The following is a 13,916-nucleotide window of genomic DNA, read 5'->3' as shown; positions in this document are numbered from 1 at the left end:
ACCCCTTCCCCTTCTCTCCCTCTCCCCTACCTCCTGTTAGAGTGTGTGTGTGTGTGTGTGTGTGTGTGTCTGTTTTTTTTAATTGTGTTTTTTTTAATTCAGTTGTGACAGTCTCTTTGTTGTGCTTACCTGCAATTCAAAATCTCCACTATATGGTATCACTCTATTCTTTCCAAAATATTGTCAGATCTAAGCTACACATATGCTAAGGATTGACTCTTCTTTTTCTTATGGCTTCATAACCCTGAGTGGGTCTTTGCCTTCTTAACAATTTCCTTCCATACTGCCCTCTTTTTACATTCCTTCTCCAGCCTCTGATTCCTAGGGCTCTGATGTTTTCTTTCATGTTGTCCAGCCATCGTTTGCGTAGCCTTTCTTTTAATCTTTTCCCTGTCAGTTTCCACTGGAAGACCTACTTTGTGTCCTCCTCCCTTTGGCTCCCCCTGCGGGTTCGGGGGTTAGAATAGGCCCGCGGTATTCCTGCCTGTTGTAAGAGGCGACTAAAAGGAGTCTCACGTGTTTCGGCCTTATGTGATGGTCCCCTCTCGGGTTTGACCTCCATCTTTCTAAATTTATCCGAAGAGCGAGCCAATTGGGGAAGGGCGCCTTACATGGTGCACTGTATCCGTCGTGCAATTAGACCTTTAGCCGGATTTCTCGTCGTTGCAATGGTGTCCCGCTCGTTTTCGATCTCTTGGGCGAGGATACATCCCTGGGTGCGATTACCACGCTGCACTCTGCAGTGTTTCTTTTAACTGCAGCGACGACCTTGGACATTTTTGCACCTAAGATCCAGCACGGTAGCCAGTCCATTGTGGTGGGGCCGCCATGTACCCTCTTGGTTGTAGCCCCCTGACAACACAGGGATCGCTCTACTGATGCCTGCGCCGTTAACTCCCCACGTATGCCAAGGAGTAGATGCCTATCCTCCTGGGGTATCGGGACTCCCGGCAACGGCCGTCCTGCCAGGTGGCCTTTGCTGTGGCCGGGTGGCGCCCGTGGGGAGGGCCCTTGGTCGGAGTAGGTGGCATCAGGGCGGATGACCTGCAATGAAGCGTGGTACATCATCTCTCGCTGGCGGCCAGCCGTCAGCAGTCTCTAAGCGTTCTCGGGCTCAATTTAATGCTGAGAAGTACGATCCAAAAACGTTCCCCTCCCTGGCCACGCCGTGGGAAGAGCGTAAGTCTCAGGATGGAGGTAACAGTTATTCGCCCCGTTTCTTAGTTTGCACGAGAGCTGATGGGGAGTCTTTTCTCTCCACAAAGCCTCAGTTCTTCATCGAGCATTTAGAGGACAAGTTTGGGGACGTGGAGGGCTTGTCTAAAATGCGCTCTGGGTCAGTACTGATACAAACGGCATCCTCCGCCCAGTCACGCAGGTTACTTGCTTGTGACAAGTTGGGGGATGTTAATGTTACTATTACACCACATAAGAGTTTAAATATGGTCCAGGGTGTTATTTTCCATAGGGACCTCCTTTTGCAGTCTGATGACGAGCTGCGCACCAACTTAGAACGTAGAGGTGTTCATTTCGTCCGGCGCGTTCATCGGGGTCCGAGGGACAGTCAGGTTGCTACCGGTGCCTTCATCTTGGCCTTCGAGGGTGATACGTTACCGGAAAAGGTCAAGGTGATGGTCTACCGATGTGACGTCAAGCCCTATATCCCTCCCCCGATGCGGTGCTTCAAGTGCTGGAAGTTCGGCCATATGTCTTCCCGCTGCACTTCCAGCCTCACATGTCGAGATTGCGGACGCCCATCTCATCCCGTTACTCCATGTGCCCCGCCTCCCATCTGCGTCAACTGCGGGGAGCACCATTCACCTTGCTCGCCTGACTGCAAAGTCTTTCAGAAAGAGCGCAAAATCATGGAATATAAGACCCTGGACCAGCTGACCTATACTGAGGCCAAAAGGAAATATGACAGACTCCATCCTGTCAGAATGACATCTTCTTATGCAGCTGCTACAACAACTGTGCTAGCCCCATCAGTTTCGAGACTTACAGCCAGCTCAATAAGCAGTAAGACTCCTCCTGCCCCCTTGCCCGTGGGGGGCTCTACCCAACCGGTTGCTCCTGCACCACCTACCTCAGGAGCGACCTCCTCCCACCCGTCGGGGACGTCCGTCCCCGCTTCTCAGCCGGAGAAGCGTCTAACTTCCTCGGCTGCTCTCGCCCGTAAGAGTTCCCTTGGGACCCTCCCTTCCCAGGGTTCCACCAGCGGGAAGGATGACGGCCGCCAGTGGCATAAGTCCTCACCAGCGGCCGGGTGTAGGGCTTCACAATCCTCCTCTGTCCTGGAGACTGAATCGGTGAAGCCTTCCCAGCCGGTGAAACCCAAGGTTCAGCGAGAGAAGTCCAAGAGAAAGACCTCTAAGGCCAAAGAACTTGCGGTGGCACCAACCCCACCGCACCTTTCGCGCTCTGCCTCTGAGGATGAAGTCGAGATTCTAGCGTCCACTGAGGACCTTGATCTCGCTGGCCCCTCAGACGCCATGGATGCCTCTCGTACGGGTACTGAATCGGTGGCAGTGCGTGAACAAGCGGCGTAAATTGCCTTCCCAGTCCTTTCACGCCTTTCTCAGCCATGGACAATATCATCCTCCAGTGGAACTGCGGCGGTTTTTTCCACCATCTAGCTGAGCTCCAACAACTTATCAGCCTTCATCCTTTCTTCTGCATTGCTCTGCAGGAAACTTGGTTTCCAGCAATGCGAACCCCCGCCCTCTGTGGCTATCGGGGTTATTATAAGAACCGAGCAGCTTATGAAAGGGTGTCTGGTGGCGTCTGCATATACGTCCTTCACACTCTGCACAGCGAGTCTGTCCCTCTCCAGACACCTTTAGAGGCTGTCGCTGTATGGGTGTGGACGCCACAGGCTGTCACCGTCTGCAGTCTTTACCTTCCACCGGATGGTGATGTCTCGCAGCCTGTCCTGGCTGCACTGGTAGCCCAATTGCCGCCACCTTTCTTGCTATTGGGCGACTTCAACACCCATAACCCTCTGTGGGGTGGGTCAGTGGCAACAGGTCGAGGCGGCATCGTTGAACATTTATTGTCGCAGCTCGATCTCTCACTGTTAAATTATGGTGCCTTCACTCACTTCAGTGTGGCGCATGGCACATACTCCACCATTGACCTTTCCATCTGTAGCCCTAGCCTCTTACCGTCTGTCCAATGGAGTGTGCATGACGACCTGTGTGGTAGTGACCACTTCCCGATCTTTCTGTCACTACCACTGCGTCACTCTTCTGGGCGCCCTAGCAGATGGGCTATGAATAAGGCTGACTGGGACTTGTTCTCCTCCACTGCCGCTCTTGAGCCTCTCTCTAATGACGCCATTGATGCGGTGGTTCACTCGGTCACCACCGGCATCGTTACTGCTGCAGTATCTGCCATTCCCCGTTCTTCTGGGTCCCCTCGGCGGAGGACTGTGCCTTCGTGGTCGCCTGAGATCACTGAAGCGATTAAAGATCGCCAGAGGGCGCTACAGCGTCACAAGCGACATCCCTGCATTGAGCACCTGATCACCTTCAAACGGCTGCGTGCGCGGGCCCGCCGCCTTAGCCACCAAAGCAAGCAGGAGTGCTGGGAGCGGTATGTGTCCACCATTGGCCTCCATGTCACTCCATCGCAGGTCTGGGCCAAGATTCGACGCGTCTACGGCTATCGGCCACCTGTCAGCGTCCCTGCACTCTCATTCAATATGGAGCAGTTTGTACTGACTCCGACGTCATTGCAAACCACTTAGCAGAGCATTTTGCTATGACTTCCGCTTCTGCGAATTACCCTACGGCCTTCCGCTCCATTAAAGAGCGGATGGAACGTCGGAGCCTTTCGTTTCGCACCCACCATCCAGAATCGTACAATGTTCCATTCAGTGAGTGGGAATTCCGTAGTGCCCTTGCCGCTTGTCCTGATACCGCTCCTGGACCAGATAGCATCCACTGCCAGATGCTGAAACACCTCTCAGTGGACTGCCAGCGACGGCTCCTCGACCTTTACAACCGTATTTGGGTCGAGGGTGAGTTTCTGTCGCAGTGGCGGGCAAGTATCGTTATCCCCATTCTGAAACCAGGCAAGAACCCTTTGGAGGTGGACAGCTACCGCCCCATTAGCCTCACCAACGTTCTTTGCAAGCTTCTCGAACGGATGGTGAGCCGGCGCTTGACTTGGGTACTGGAGTCTCGGGGCCTTCTGGCTCCATCTCAGGGTGGGTTCCGTAAAGGCCACTCCGCCGCCGACAATCTGGTGAGCCTGGAGTCGGCCATTCGTACTGCCTTTGTCCGCCGTCAGCACCTGGTCGCTGTCTTTTTCGACATGCGGAAGGTGTACGATACGACATGGCGTGATCACATCCTTTCTACGCTTCATGGATGGGGTCTTCGGGGCCCTCTGCCGATCTTTATCAGAAATTTTCTGTCGTATCGTACCTTCCGCGTGCAAGTCGCAGCCTCATATAGTTCCACCCACGTCCAGGAGAACGGTGTGCCACAGGGTTCTGTTTTAAGTGTCTGCCTGTTTTTAATAGCCATTAACGGGCTCGCTGCGGCCGTGGGAAATTCTGTCTCTGCTTACCTGTATCCTGACGACTTCTGCCTTTATTACAGCTCTACTGGCATTGCAACTGTTGAACGTCAGCTACAGGGTGCTATCCGCAAGGCGCAGTCTTGGGCTGTAGCTCATGGGTTCCAGTTTTCGGCAGCCAAGACCTGCGTAATGCATTTCTGCCGGCGACGCACTGTCCACCCGGAGCCGCGGCTTTATCTTGCCGGCGAACTTCTTTCAGTGGTGGACTCACACGGGTTTTTGGGGGTGGTTTTCGGTGCCCAGTTGACTTGGCTGCCTCATATCCGGCAGCTTAAACAGGCGTGTTGGCGGCATCTAAACTCTCTGAGATGCTTGAGCCACACCCGCTGGGGCGCCAACCGATTTACCCTGTTACGGCTCTACCAGGCGTTAATCCAATCCCGTCTGGATTATGGGAGCCTGGCTTATGGCTCAGCATCCCCCTCTGCGTTGCGGGTGCTGGACCCAATACTACACAGCGGGATCCAACTTGCCACTGGTGCCTTCCGCACCAGCCCTGTGGACAGCATCCTTGTTGAGGCAGCTGTCCCTCCACTGCGGTTACGATGCCAACAATTACTGGCTGCTTATGCTGCCCATGTTTTTAGCTTGCCCGGGCATCCAAATTACCGTGTCCTGTTCCTGCAGTCGGTCGTCCATCTGCCGGACCGTCGGCCCCGGTCGGGTTGTCCGATCGCCGTACGCGTCAAGGAGGTTCTCTGCAGGCTTGGGTTTTTCCCTGTTCCACCTCCTTTCCAGGCGCCTCTGCGTACACCCCCGTGGTGTGTTCCTCGCCCTTGCCTTCGGCTCGACTTGGCACAGGGCTCGAAGGACTCGATCCCTCCAGAGGCCTTCCGCTGCCGCTTTTCTTCCATCCTGGCCACGTATCAGGGCTCTGGAATTGTTTACACCGATGGTTCGATGGTTGCTGGTCGTGTCGGGTATGCGCTAACTCTAGGGGACCATTCCGAACAATGGTCCTTGGCGGCTGGCTGCAGCATTTACACTGCTGAGTTAGTCGCCATCTTTCGAGCCCTAGAGTATATCCGCTCCTGCTGAGGTGAGTCCTTCGTTATCTGTAGCGATTCCCTGAGCGGTTTACGAGCTCTCGACCAGTGTTTTCCTCGTTCTCGTCTGGTGATGGCTATCCATGAGTCCCTGCATACTCTTGCGCGTTGCGGCCGCTCTGTGGTCTTTGTGTGGACCCCCGGTCATGTCGGTATCCCGGGCAATGAACATGTTGACCGTCTGGCGAAAGAGGCCACGAGAGAACCGTCTCTGCATGTTGGCCTCCCAGAGGCTGATTTGCGGGCAGTCCTCCGCCGAAATGTTTTGGCGCTTTGGGACGCTGAATGGCGCGATCTGATCACGCCCAATAAACTCCGTGCCATTAAGGAGACGACGACTGTGTGGCGGTCATCCATGCGAGCCAACCGCAGGGACTCAGGCGTCCTTTGTTGGCTCCGCATTGGCCACTCCCGGCTGACACACAGTTACTTACTGCGCCAGGAGGACCCTCCTGTATGTCGCTGCGGGGCGGCTTTGACAGTGGCCCACATTTTGTTGGCCTGCCCCCTTTTAGCTGTGGTCAGGCAGACATTTGTGCTGCCTGATACGCTCCCTGCCATTTTATCTGATGACGCTGTTATGGCTGCCTTAGTTTTACGTTTTCTTAGGGCAGGGGGTTTTTATTCTTTAATCTGAGTGTTTCTGTTTTATTTTCTTGTTTTGTGTTGATTCTGGCCTCTGGCCTCCGGTTTTAAACTGATTTTTTAATGTGTTTTAAGTGGTTGGCTTTTCCTTTTTTATTTCTATGGTCGGCCAACCACCGTCACACTCTGTGTGATTTTAGTTCGTTTTGTCTGGTCTTTGTCTCAGTTTCTCTTGTTCTGTGTCGTCTGTGCTCTATTCTGTTAATCGTTTTTATTCTCTGTGGGTTTTTTTAGTACTTGGAAAAAGAGACCGATGACCGTAGCAGTCTGGTCCCTTTAATCCCACAAACCAACCAACCTCCCTTTGGATACGACCCAGGCATGCTTTTACTTTTACTTAGCCTTATAGTATCAGTTCCTTGTATGAGCCAATTCAACTTGTAATTGGTTCTTGCTGTCCAGGTACCATCATTATTTACTTTATTAATATTAGCCCCTGTTGTTGTTGTTGTTGTTGTGGTCTTCAGTCCTGAGACTGGTTTGATGCAGCTCTCCATGCTACTCTGTCCTGTGCAAGCTTCTTCATCTCCCAGCACCTACTGTAGCCTACATCCTTCTGAATGTGCTTAGTGTATTCATCTCTTGATCTCCCTCTACGATTTTTACCCTCCACGCTGCCTTCCAATACTAAATTGGTGATCCCTCGATGTCTCAGAACATGTCCTACCAACCGATCCCTTCTTCTAGTCAAGTTGTGCCACAAGCTCCTCTTCTCCCCAATTCTATTCAATACCTCCTCATTAGTTACGTGATCTACCCATCTAATCTTCAGCATTCTTCTGTAGCACCACATTTCAAAAGCTACTATTCTCTTCTTGTCTAAACTATTTATCGTCCATGTTTCACTTCCATACAAATACTTTCAGAAGCGACTTCCTGACATTTAAATCTATACTCGATGTTAACAAATTTTTCTTCTTCAGAAACGATTTCCTTGCCATTGCCAGTCTACATTTTATATCTTCTCTACTTCGGCCATCATCAGTTATTTTGCTCCCCAAATAGCAAAACTACTTTAAGTGTCTCATTTCCTAATCTAATTCCCTCAGCATCACCCGACTTAATTCGACTACATTCCATTATCCTCGTTTTGCTTTTGTTGATGTTCATCTTACACCCTCCTTTCAAGACACTGTCCATTCCATTCAGTTGCTCTTCCAAGTCCTTTGCTGTCTCTGAGAGAATTACAATGTCATCGGCGAACCTCAAAGTTTTTATTTCTTCTCCATGGATTTTAATACCTACTCCAAACTTTTCTTTTGTTTCCTTTATTGCTTGCTCAATATACAGATTGAATAACATCTGGGAGAGGCTACACCGTCTCACTCCCTTCCCAACCACTGCTTCCCTTTCATGTCCCTCAACTATTATAACTGCCATCTAGTTTCTGTACAAATTGTAAATAGCCTTTCGCTCCCTGTGTTTTACCCCTGCCACCTTCAGAATTTGAAAGAGAGTATTCCAGTTAACGTTGTCAAAAGCTTTCTCTAAGTCTACAAATGCTAGAAACGTAGGTTTTCCTTTCCTCAATCTTTCTTCTAAGATAAGTCTTAGGGTCAGTATTGCCTCACGTGTTCCAACATTTCTACGGAATCCAAACTGATCTTCCCCGAGGTCGGCTTCTATCAGTTTTTCCATTTGTCTGTAAAGAATTCGCGTTAGTATTTTGCAGCTGTGACTTATTAAACTGATAGTTCGGTAATTTTCACATCTGTCAGCACCTGCTTTCTTTGGGATTGGAATTATTATATTCTTCTTGAAGTCTGAGGGTATTTCGCCTGTCTCAAACATCTTGCTCACCAGATGGTGGAGTTTTGTCAGGACTGGCTCTCCCAAGGCCGTCAGTAGTTCCAATGGAATGTTGTCTACTCCCGGGGCCTTGTTTCGACTCAGGTCTTCCAGTGCTCTGTCAAACTCTTCACGCAGTATCGTATCTCCCATTTCATCTTCATCCACATCCTCCTCCATTTCCATAATACTGTCTTTAAGTACATCATCCTTGTATAGACCCTCTATATACTCCTTCCACCTTTCTGCCTTCCCTTCTTTGCTTAGAACTGGGTTTCCATCAAAACTCTTGATATTCATGCAAGTGGTTCTCCTTTCTCCAAAGGTCTCTTTACTTTTCCTGTAGGCAGTATCTATCTTACCCCTAGTGAGATAAGCCTCTACATCCTTACATTTGTCCTCTAGCCATCCCTGCTTAGTCATTTTGCACTTTCTGTCAATATCATTTTTGAGATGTCTGTATTCCTTTTTGCTGCTTCATTTACTGCATTTTTATATTTTCTCCTTTCATCAGTTAAATTCAATATTTCTTCTGTTACCCATGAGTTTCTACTAGCCCTCGTCTTTTTACCTATTTGATCCTCTGCAGCCTTCACTATTTCATCCCTCAAAGCTATCCATTCTTCTTCTACTGTACTTCTTTTCCCCATTCCTGTCAATTGTTCCCTTATGCTCTCCCTGAAACTCTGTACAACCTCTGGTTCTTTCAGTTTATCCAGGTCCCATCTCCTTAAATTCCCACCTTTTTGCAATTCAAAATCCTCCGCATGCCAAAAATTTAAACCTGCTGCCAACCAGCTATCCTGGTTATTGTCTCCTGTTCTATGAAATTTCATATATTTAGTTTTCAATTCGTTAACTTCCTATGGCCTAGGCTGTGTGGCTTCTTTCATTTCTACCACTTGACATCTTCCATCTGCCAAAAACTGCAACATCATCAGCATATGCAGCCAACTGTGTGGTCCTTATACCTATGCATTCAGATATCTGGAGTTTTTGGATCATTGCTTCTGAGATCAAATTGAAAAGCATTGTGGAAAGAGCATCATCTTGCCTAAATCTTCATTGACACTAATATTGACATTGTAACAGTCAGTTAACTCCCCATTCATTCCTACCATTTCTTTGGAACCTGCAAAGATTGCCTTAAAAACTGAAATATATTTGGATGGTATGCCAAGAAGTTTGATGTCTTCTGTCATACCTTTCCTATTTAGACTATGAAATGCCTGCTTTAAAGTCCTTGTAGGTATTGTTGAGTTGTATACTATATTAAGAAATGACTGTGCTGTGGCTTGCTTACATAGCTCAGATTTCTGATCATTAAGTGAAATTGCCTTTCTTTACAATAAAGCGTAACAGATTTAATTCAATTCAATTCAATTTTTATTATCACATAACATGCCTTATACAATCAAAGATTGTGACATAGGTGACTTGTCAGTTCTACACTATATATAACAATACTAAAAATAGACAATAAACTAATAATATATATGGTGTAACATCTTCAAAGAGGTATTTTAATTACAATTATAATGCATTGTTGCCATTCATGAAATCTTGTACACTATAGTAACATTTATCTTTCAGATATTTTTCCAGGTCTCTTTTGGTACCTTTTACATTTTGGTCATCCATATCTTTACATATTTTATTTACAAATTTCATGCCCATATAGTATGGGGTTTTTTCATATGATTTTAAACGGTGGGTAGGTAACATGTAGCTCGTTCTATGTGTAGTGTCATATTGATGCAAGAAGAAGTTGCCAATACTGGACAAGAGTTCTGGTCCGTAACTACAATGAATCTTTGTCATTGTGAAGGTAGTCATCCTTCAAATAGCAATTAATTTCTATAATGGGAGTAGATGTGTGTCACTCAAAAGTAATAACAAAAGTGGGATAATAAAAGTTTTTTTAGCAGGTATATGAAAGAATTCTTAAAGATTTGTAGCCATTGCTCTAAGAACACAATTATATTATCCTAGAGCTACTATATGTACTTGTAGGTTTTTGGCGCTAATCTTCTGTGGAAACCTTTCCAAAAGCGAGAAATTTCCAATATTTTCTGAAATCTTTGCTTGTTTATTCTTTATGGCTTGTTCTGTGTTTGCTGTGTTATTTTGGCTCTGTACAGTTGACTTTAATTGGTGCAATGAGTTTTCGTTGAATGGGCAGCAACAAGTCAACAACATAAATCTGGGGGCCAAGGAAGTTGGCACTGCAGTTGTTTTGTTACACTCATTGTCAGTATCTCTTGTTCATGTAGTCAGTTCTTTATGTAGTAGACTGACCACATTAACACCACCACAAAGAATTTTCATTTATTTATATTCTTGCAAACATCTATGAGGGCATCTGTGGGAAGCAGAACATAATAATGTGTCACATTCTGTTTGTTACTTACCTGAAGTCACTTAAAATTATTTCCATCCTTCACTCAGTTCTTTGCATTTTGCCCACTTCTCTTCTGTTAAAACTGGAATGTCTTTATTAGTGTTACAGTTGTTTTTATAGCATCCATTAGTAAGTTTCACTTCCCCTTTCAACACTTTAATTTATTTGACAGCATCTAGCAGAATTAGGTTCAGCATGTGAGCAAAGCATCCAAAACTAAAGTTAATTTGTTATCTGTCATATTTTTCATGTTTGCCATATATTACTGATTATGGCTAGAACCTTATCTGAAAGGTTAAACTGCATCTTCTTGATTTTTCTGCCAAGTGAACACCACTATGAGAACCTGCTGTCAACATTCTTGGGACCCATGAACATGGGACCTTGTGGATGTCAAGTACAACTCTTATGATGTGTCCAGCTTGTTCCAGAGAGATGCCCACTTTCTCTGCAATGTAGTGTACTGTCATACGCTGGTCTGCCATGATGATGTCCTGGACTGCAATGACTTTTTCATTTGTACTGACCATTGCCGGTCTTCTCTGTGTGATGCATCTTGGACGCAGGTAGTACCCCTCTTGAATTCTGCCACCCAGTTTTTGACCATGGAATAGAAAGGGGAATCCTTCCCTAATATTCCATCATGACATTATAGATCTCCATTGCACTCGTGTCCTTTTTCAGCAGGTTTTGGATGACCACAAACTTGCTCTCCTTATTCATTTTGCAAAATGTGTACACTTTGGACCCTTCAAACTCCAATATCTGGAGAAAAATGTGGTATGTAACCTAGTAAAGGTAATGTACCACTTGTTGCTCAACTGAAATTTGGCTGGAACAAGTATTTCATGGGTGAGCCAAGAACTTTTCAGTCACCCCTTGTATAATCCGTTCTCATACAGCATTCATAAATATATTGTGTTTTTATGGAACCATAGTTCCAGTAATTACTTTTCTGCTCAGAGAACAATGTTCTTGATTCAAATACTTGTAACTACAACTGGCTTGACATTGTTATGAATAAATTTAAAATAATAATAATCCATCCAGAAGTTTCCATTGTTTTTATAAATTTAAAGTAAGTCCTTCTAGTTTCTTTCTCAGTGTTTCGGTTACCAGCTTGAATTGTTGAGGAATATGCCAGAGATTCATGTGAATAATAATCAACAATATATTTTGAAGAGTTTTGAAGCTGCTGAATATTCTTTTGTATATTGACATCATCAATATTATCACAAACAGCACTTGGTCTGATTTATATGCAGTTACCGTACTTCATCTGTGAATGAAACATACTATTCAGTACCTTCACTCCACATGTTTTGCTAGGTTACTTGCAGCAGTTTTGAAAAATCATGTTTGACCACAAATATCACATTGCGTAATTTGGTTATTTTCATCACACATGGAAAAATATCTCCACAAATAATTAGATTTTGATCTTTTATTCATGGTTGACAAGCACATACAAACTACACTCAAAATTGAATGTAAAATTTATATACTTCTCTTTCCTATATAACGTTTCTATAATGCATGAATCCTGGCTTGTAGCCAAGAATGCACAACACACTTGGAGCTGTAAATGTGTGACAGCTACCATATTGAAACGGTGACACTACTTCTGCAGCGAATCAATTGTAAATTTGGCAATCCTCCACTATCAGCTGTTACAGAAGGAAGAAAGATGTTGCAAGCATGCAAGTAACACCCAGCACAGGAGGATTCCGAAGGAGTGAACACATTGAAGCATACAAATAACTCCCTGGTAGCACAGACCTATCTGTACATGACACAGGACTCTGAGACTGCCTATTTCAGTAAGAAGGCATGAATGATATTCATTCATTTAAATTTAACAAAAACTGATGGGAGTAACAAAGACTTGCTTTTCTGTTGGTGAATCCTACCCCATTCAAAAATTAACAGGCTCTATTATGGAATGTAGTATATGCTTAATAGATATGACTCAGTAGCAAATATATTTCAGTAGCTGTGTGGAATATCGCCCATCTGGAATATTTACCTTAATGACTCAAAAGCTATTCTCAGTAAATTTGATCTTATAATTTCACTGTAGGTACTGATGCATTAAAATATTTCACATCTAACAAGACCTTTCTGATAGGCAACAGTAGTATATTAACCATCTAAATCAAAGAATAAATTAATGTTTCATTTTTGTAGTGTTGATGTTTATTTTACAATTAAAATTTATGTGCTTTGTATGCTTATCATTTTTCATGTCTGTAATTGTCATTATTGGCTATTTTTGATCAAATTTCATCATTTAATCATTCCCTCATTTTAATATGTGATGAAATTTTATGAATTCTGCTGGTGAACTGCCTGTCACTACTACACTGTAATTGACTTGTTGCAGCTGAAGTAGTAAAATATCGCCCAGTGACAGTGATACCATTGGCCTGGGACAAGGGAGGTGACAGCTGGAAAAACCGGGGTGTCGGTGTGTTGAACTTCAGTAGCTGTGGCTCGTGGCTGGTGACACGCGATGACAGCATGCCTGCTCTTGCATGGGTCTGGGATTTGAATGGCTGTCTTGTCAGTGCTGTCATCCACAATGAGCCCATTACAGGTCAGTGAGATGTAACTCCTTCTGACACATTTATAAAAGTAGCAGGGGAAGAAGAAGACCAAGTCAGAATGAGTCAGTTTTAATCTGCCAGGAAGTTTCATATCAGCGCACACCCCGCTGCAGAGTGAAATTCTCATTCTGGAAACATCCCCCAGGCTGTGGCTAAGGCATGTCTCCGCAATATCCTTTCTTTCAGGAGTGCTAGTTCTGCATGGTTCGCAGGAGAGCTTCTGTTAAGTTTGGAAGGTAGGAGACGAGGTACTGGCAGAAGTAAAGCTGTGAGGATGGGGCGTGAGTTGTGCTTGGGTAGCTCAGTCGGTAGAGCACTTGCCCGTGAAAGGCAAAGGTCCCGAGTTCGAGTCTCGGTCCGGCACACAGTTTTAATCTGCCAGGAAGTTTCAAGACCATGTCAGGTTATGAACAGTCAGTCTTGGAGTTCCATCTCCACCACGTATCCCTCTAACTCCTGATTTATATCTATTGCTCCCTGCCCCATTACAAGTACACATGGGGAGCTATAATGGCATTTGCAGATCACTCAACAATTTGTGTGCCGGACATGTCATTGTGGAGCATGCATACCTATTTGGATTGGAGAGCATAACAGAGTTGTGCTGTTAGATCAAAGTTTTATTGCAAAATCCTGGAATTGTCATAGCAAATGCCTGTTGTACACTTCAAAGAATAAGAGTATGTATAATCTGTCATTAATTCTCGAAAGATCTTCAGGTGCAGGAAGTCTGGATTACAGTTGGCACATAAAAAGTGGCTTTAGTGTTTCCACATCCACTATGTGACTTTATATTTAACACACACAAGAAAAAAAAAAAAGATTGTATGGCATGAGTGGCAG

The 13,916-nt window shown here is 45.6% G+C and overlaps 1 protein-coding gene across 2 annotated transcripts in view; it reads left to right on the top strand.

The window, feature by feature from the left end:
- Positions 1 to 13,916, top strand: part of LOC126419250 (WD repeat-containing protein WRAP73-like) — a 99,521-nt gene that overhangs the window by 64,166 nt on the left and 21,439 nt on the right. For both annotated transcript variants that reach the window (XM_050086408.1, XM_050086406.1), the window contains one exon: positions 12,851 to 13,063. In XM_050086408.1, coding sequence (XP_049942365.1) covers positions 12,851 to 13,063 — 213 coding nt within the window. The remainder of the gene's footprint in view (positions 1 to 12,850; positions 13,064 to 13,916) is intronic.

Source organism: Schistocerca serialis, chromosome 9 (genome assembly GCF_023864345.2).
Source record: "Schistocerca serialis cubense isolate TAMUIC-IGC-003099 chromosome 9, iqSchSeri2.2, whole genome shotgun sequence".
NCBI classification, from domain to species: Eukaryota; Metazoa; Arthropoda; class Insecta; order Orthoptera; family Acrididae; genus Schistocerca; species Schistocerca serialis.
This window is presented reverse-complemented; position numbering and strand designations above follow the sequence as displayed.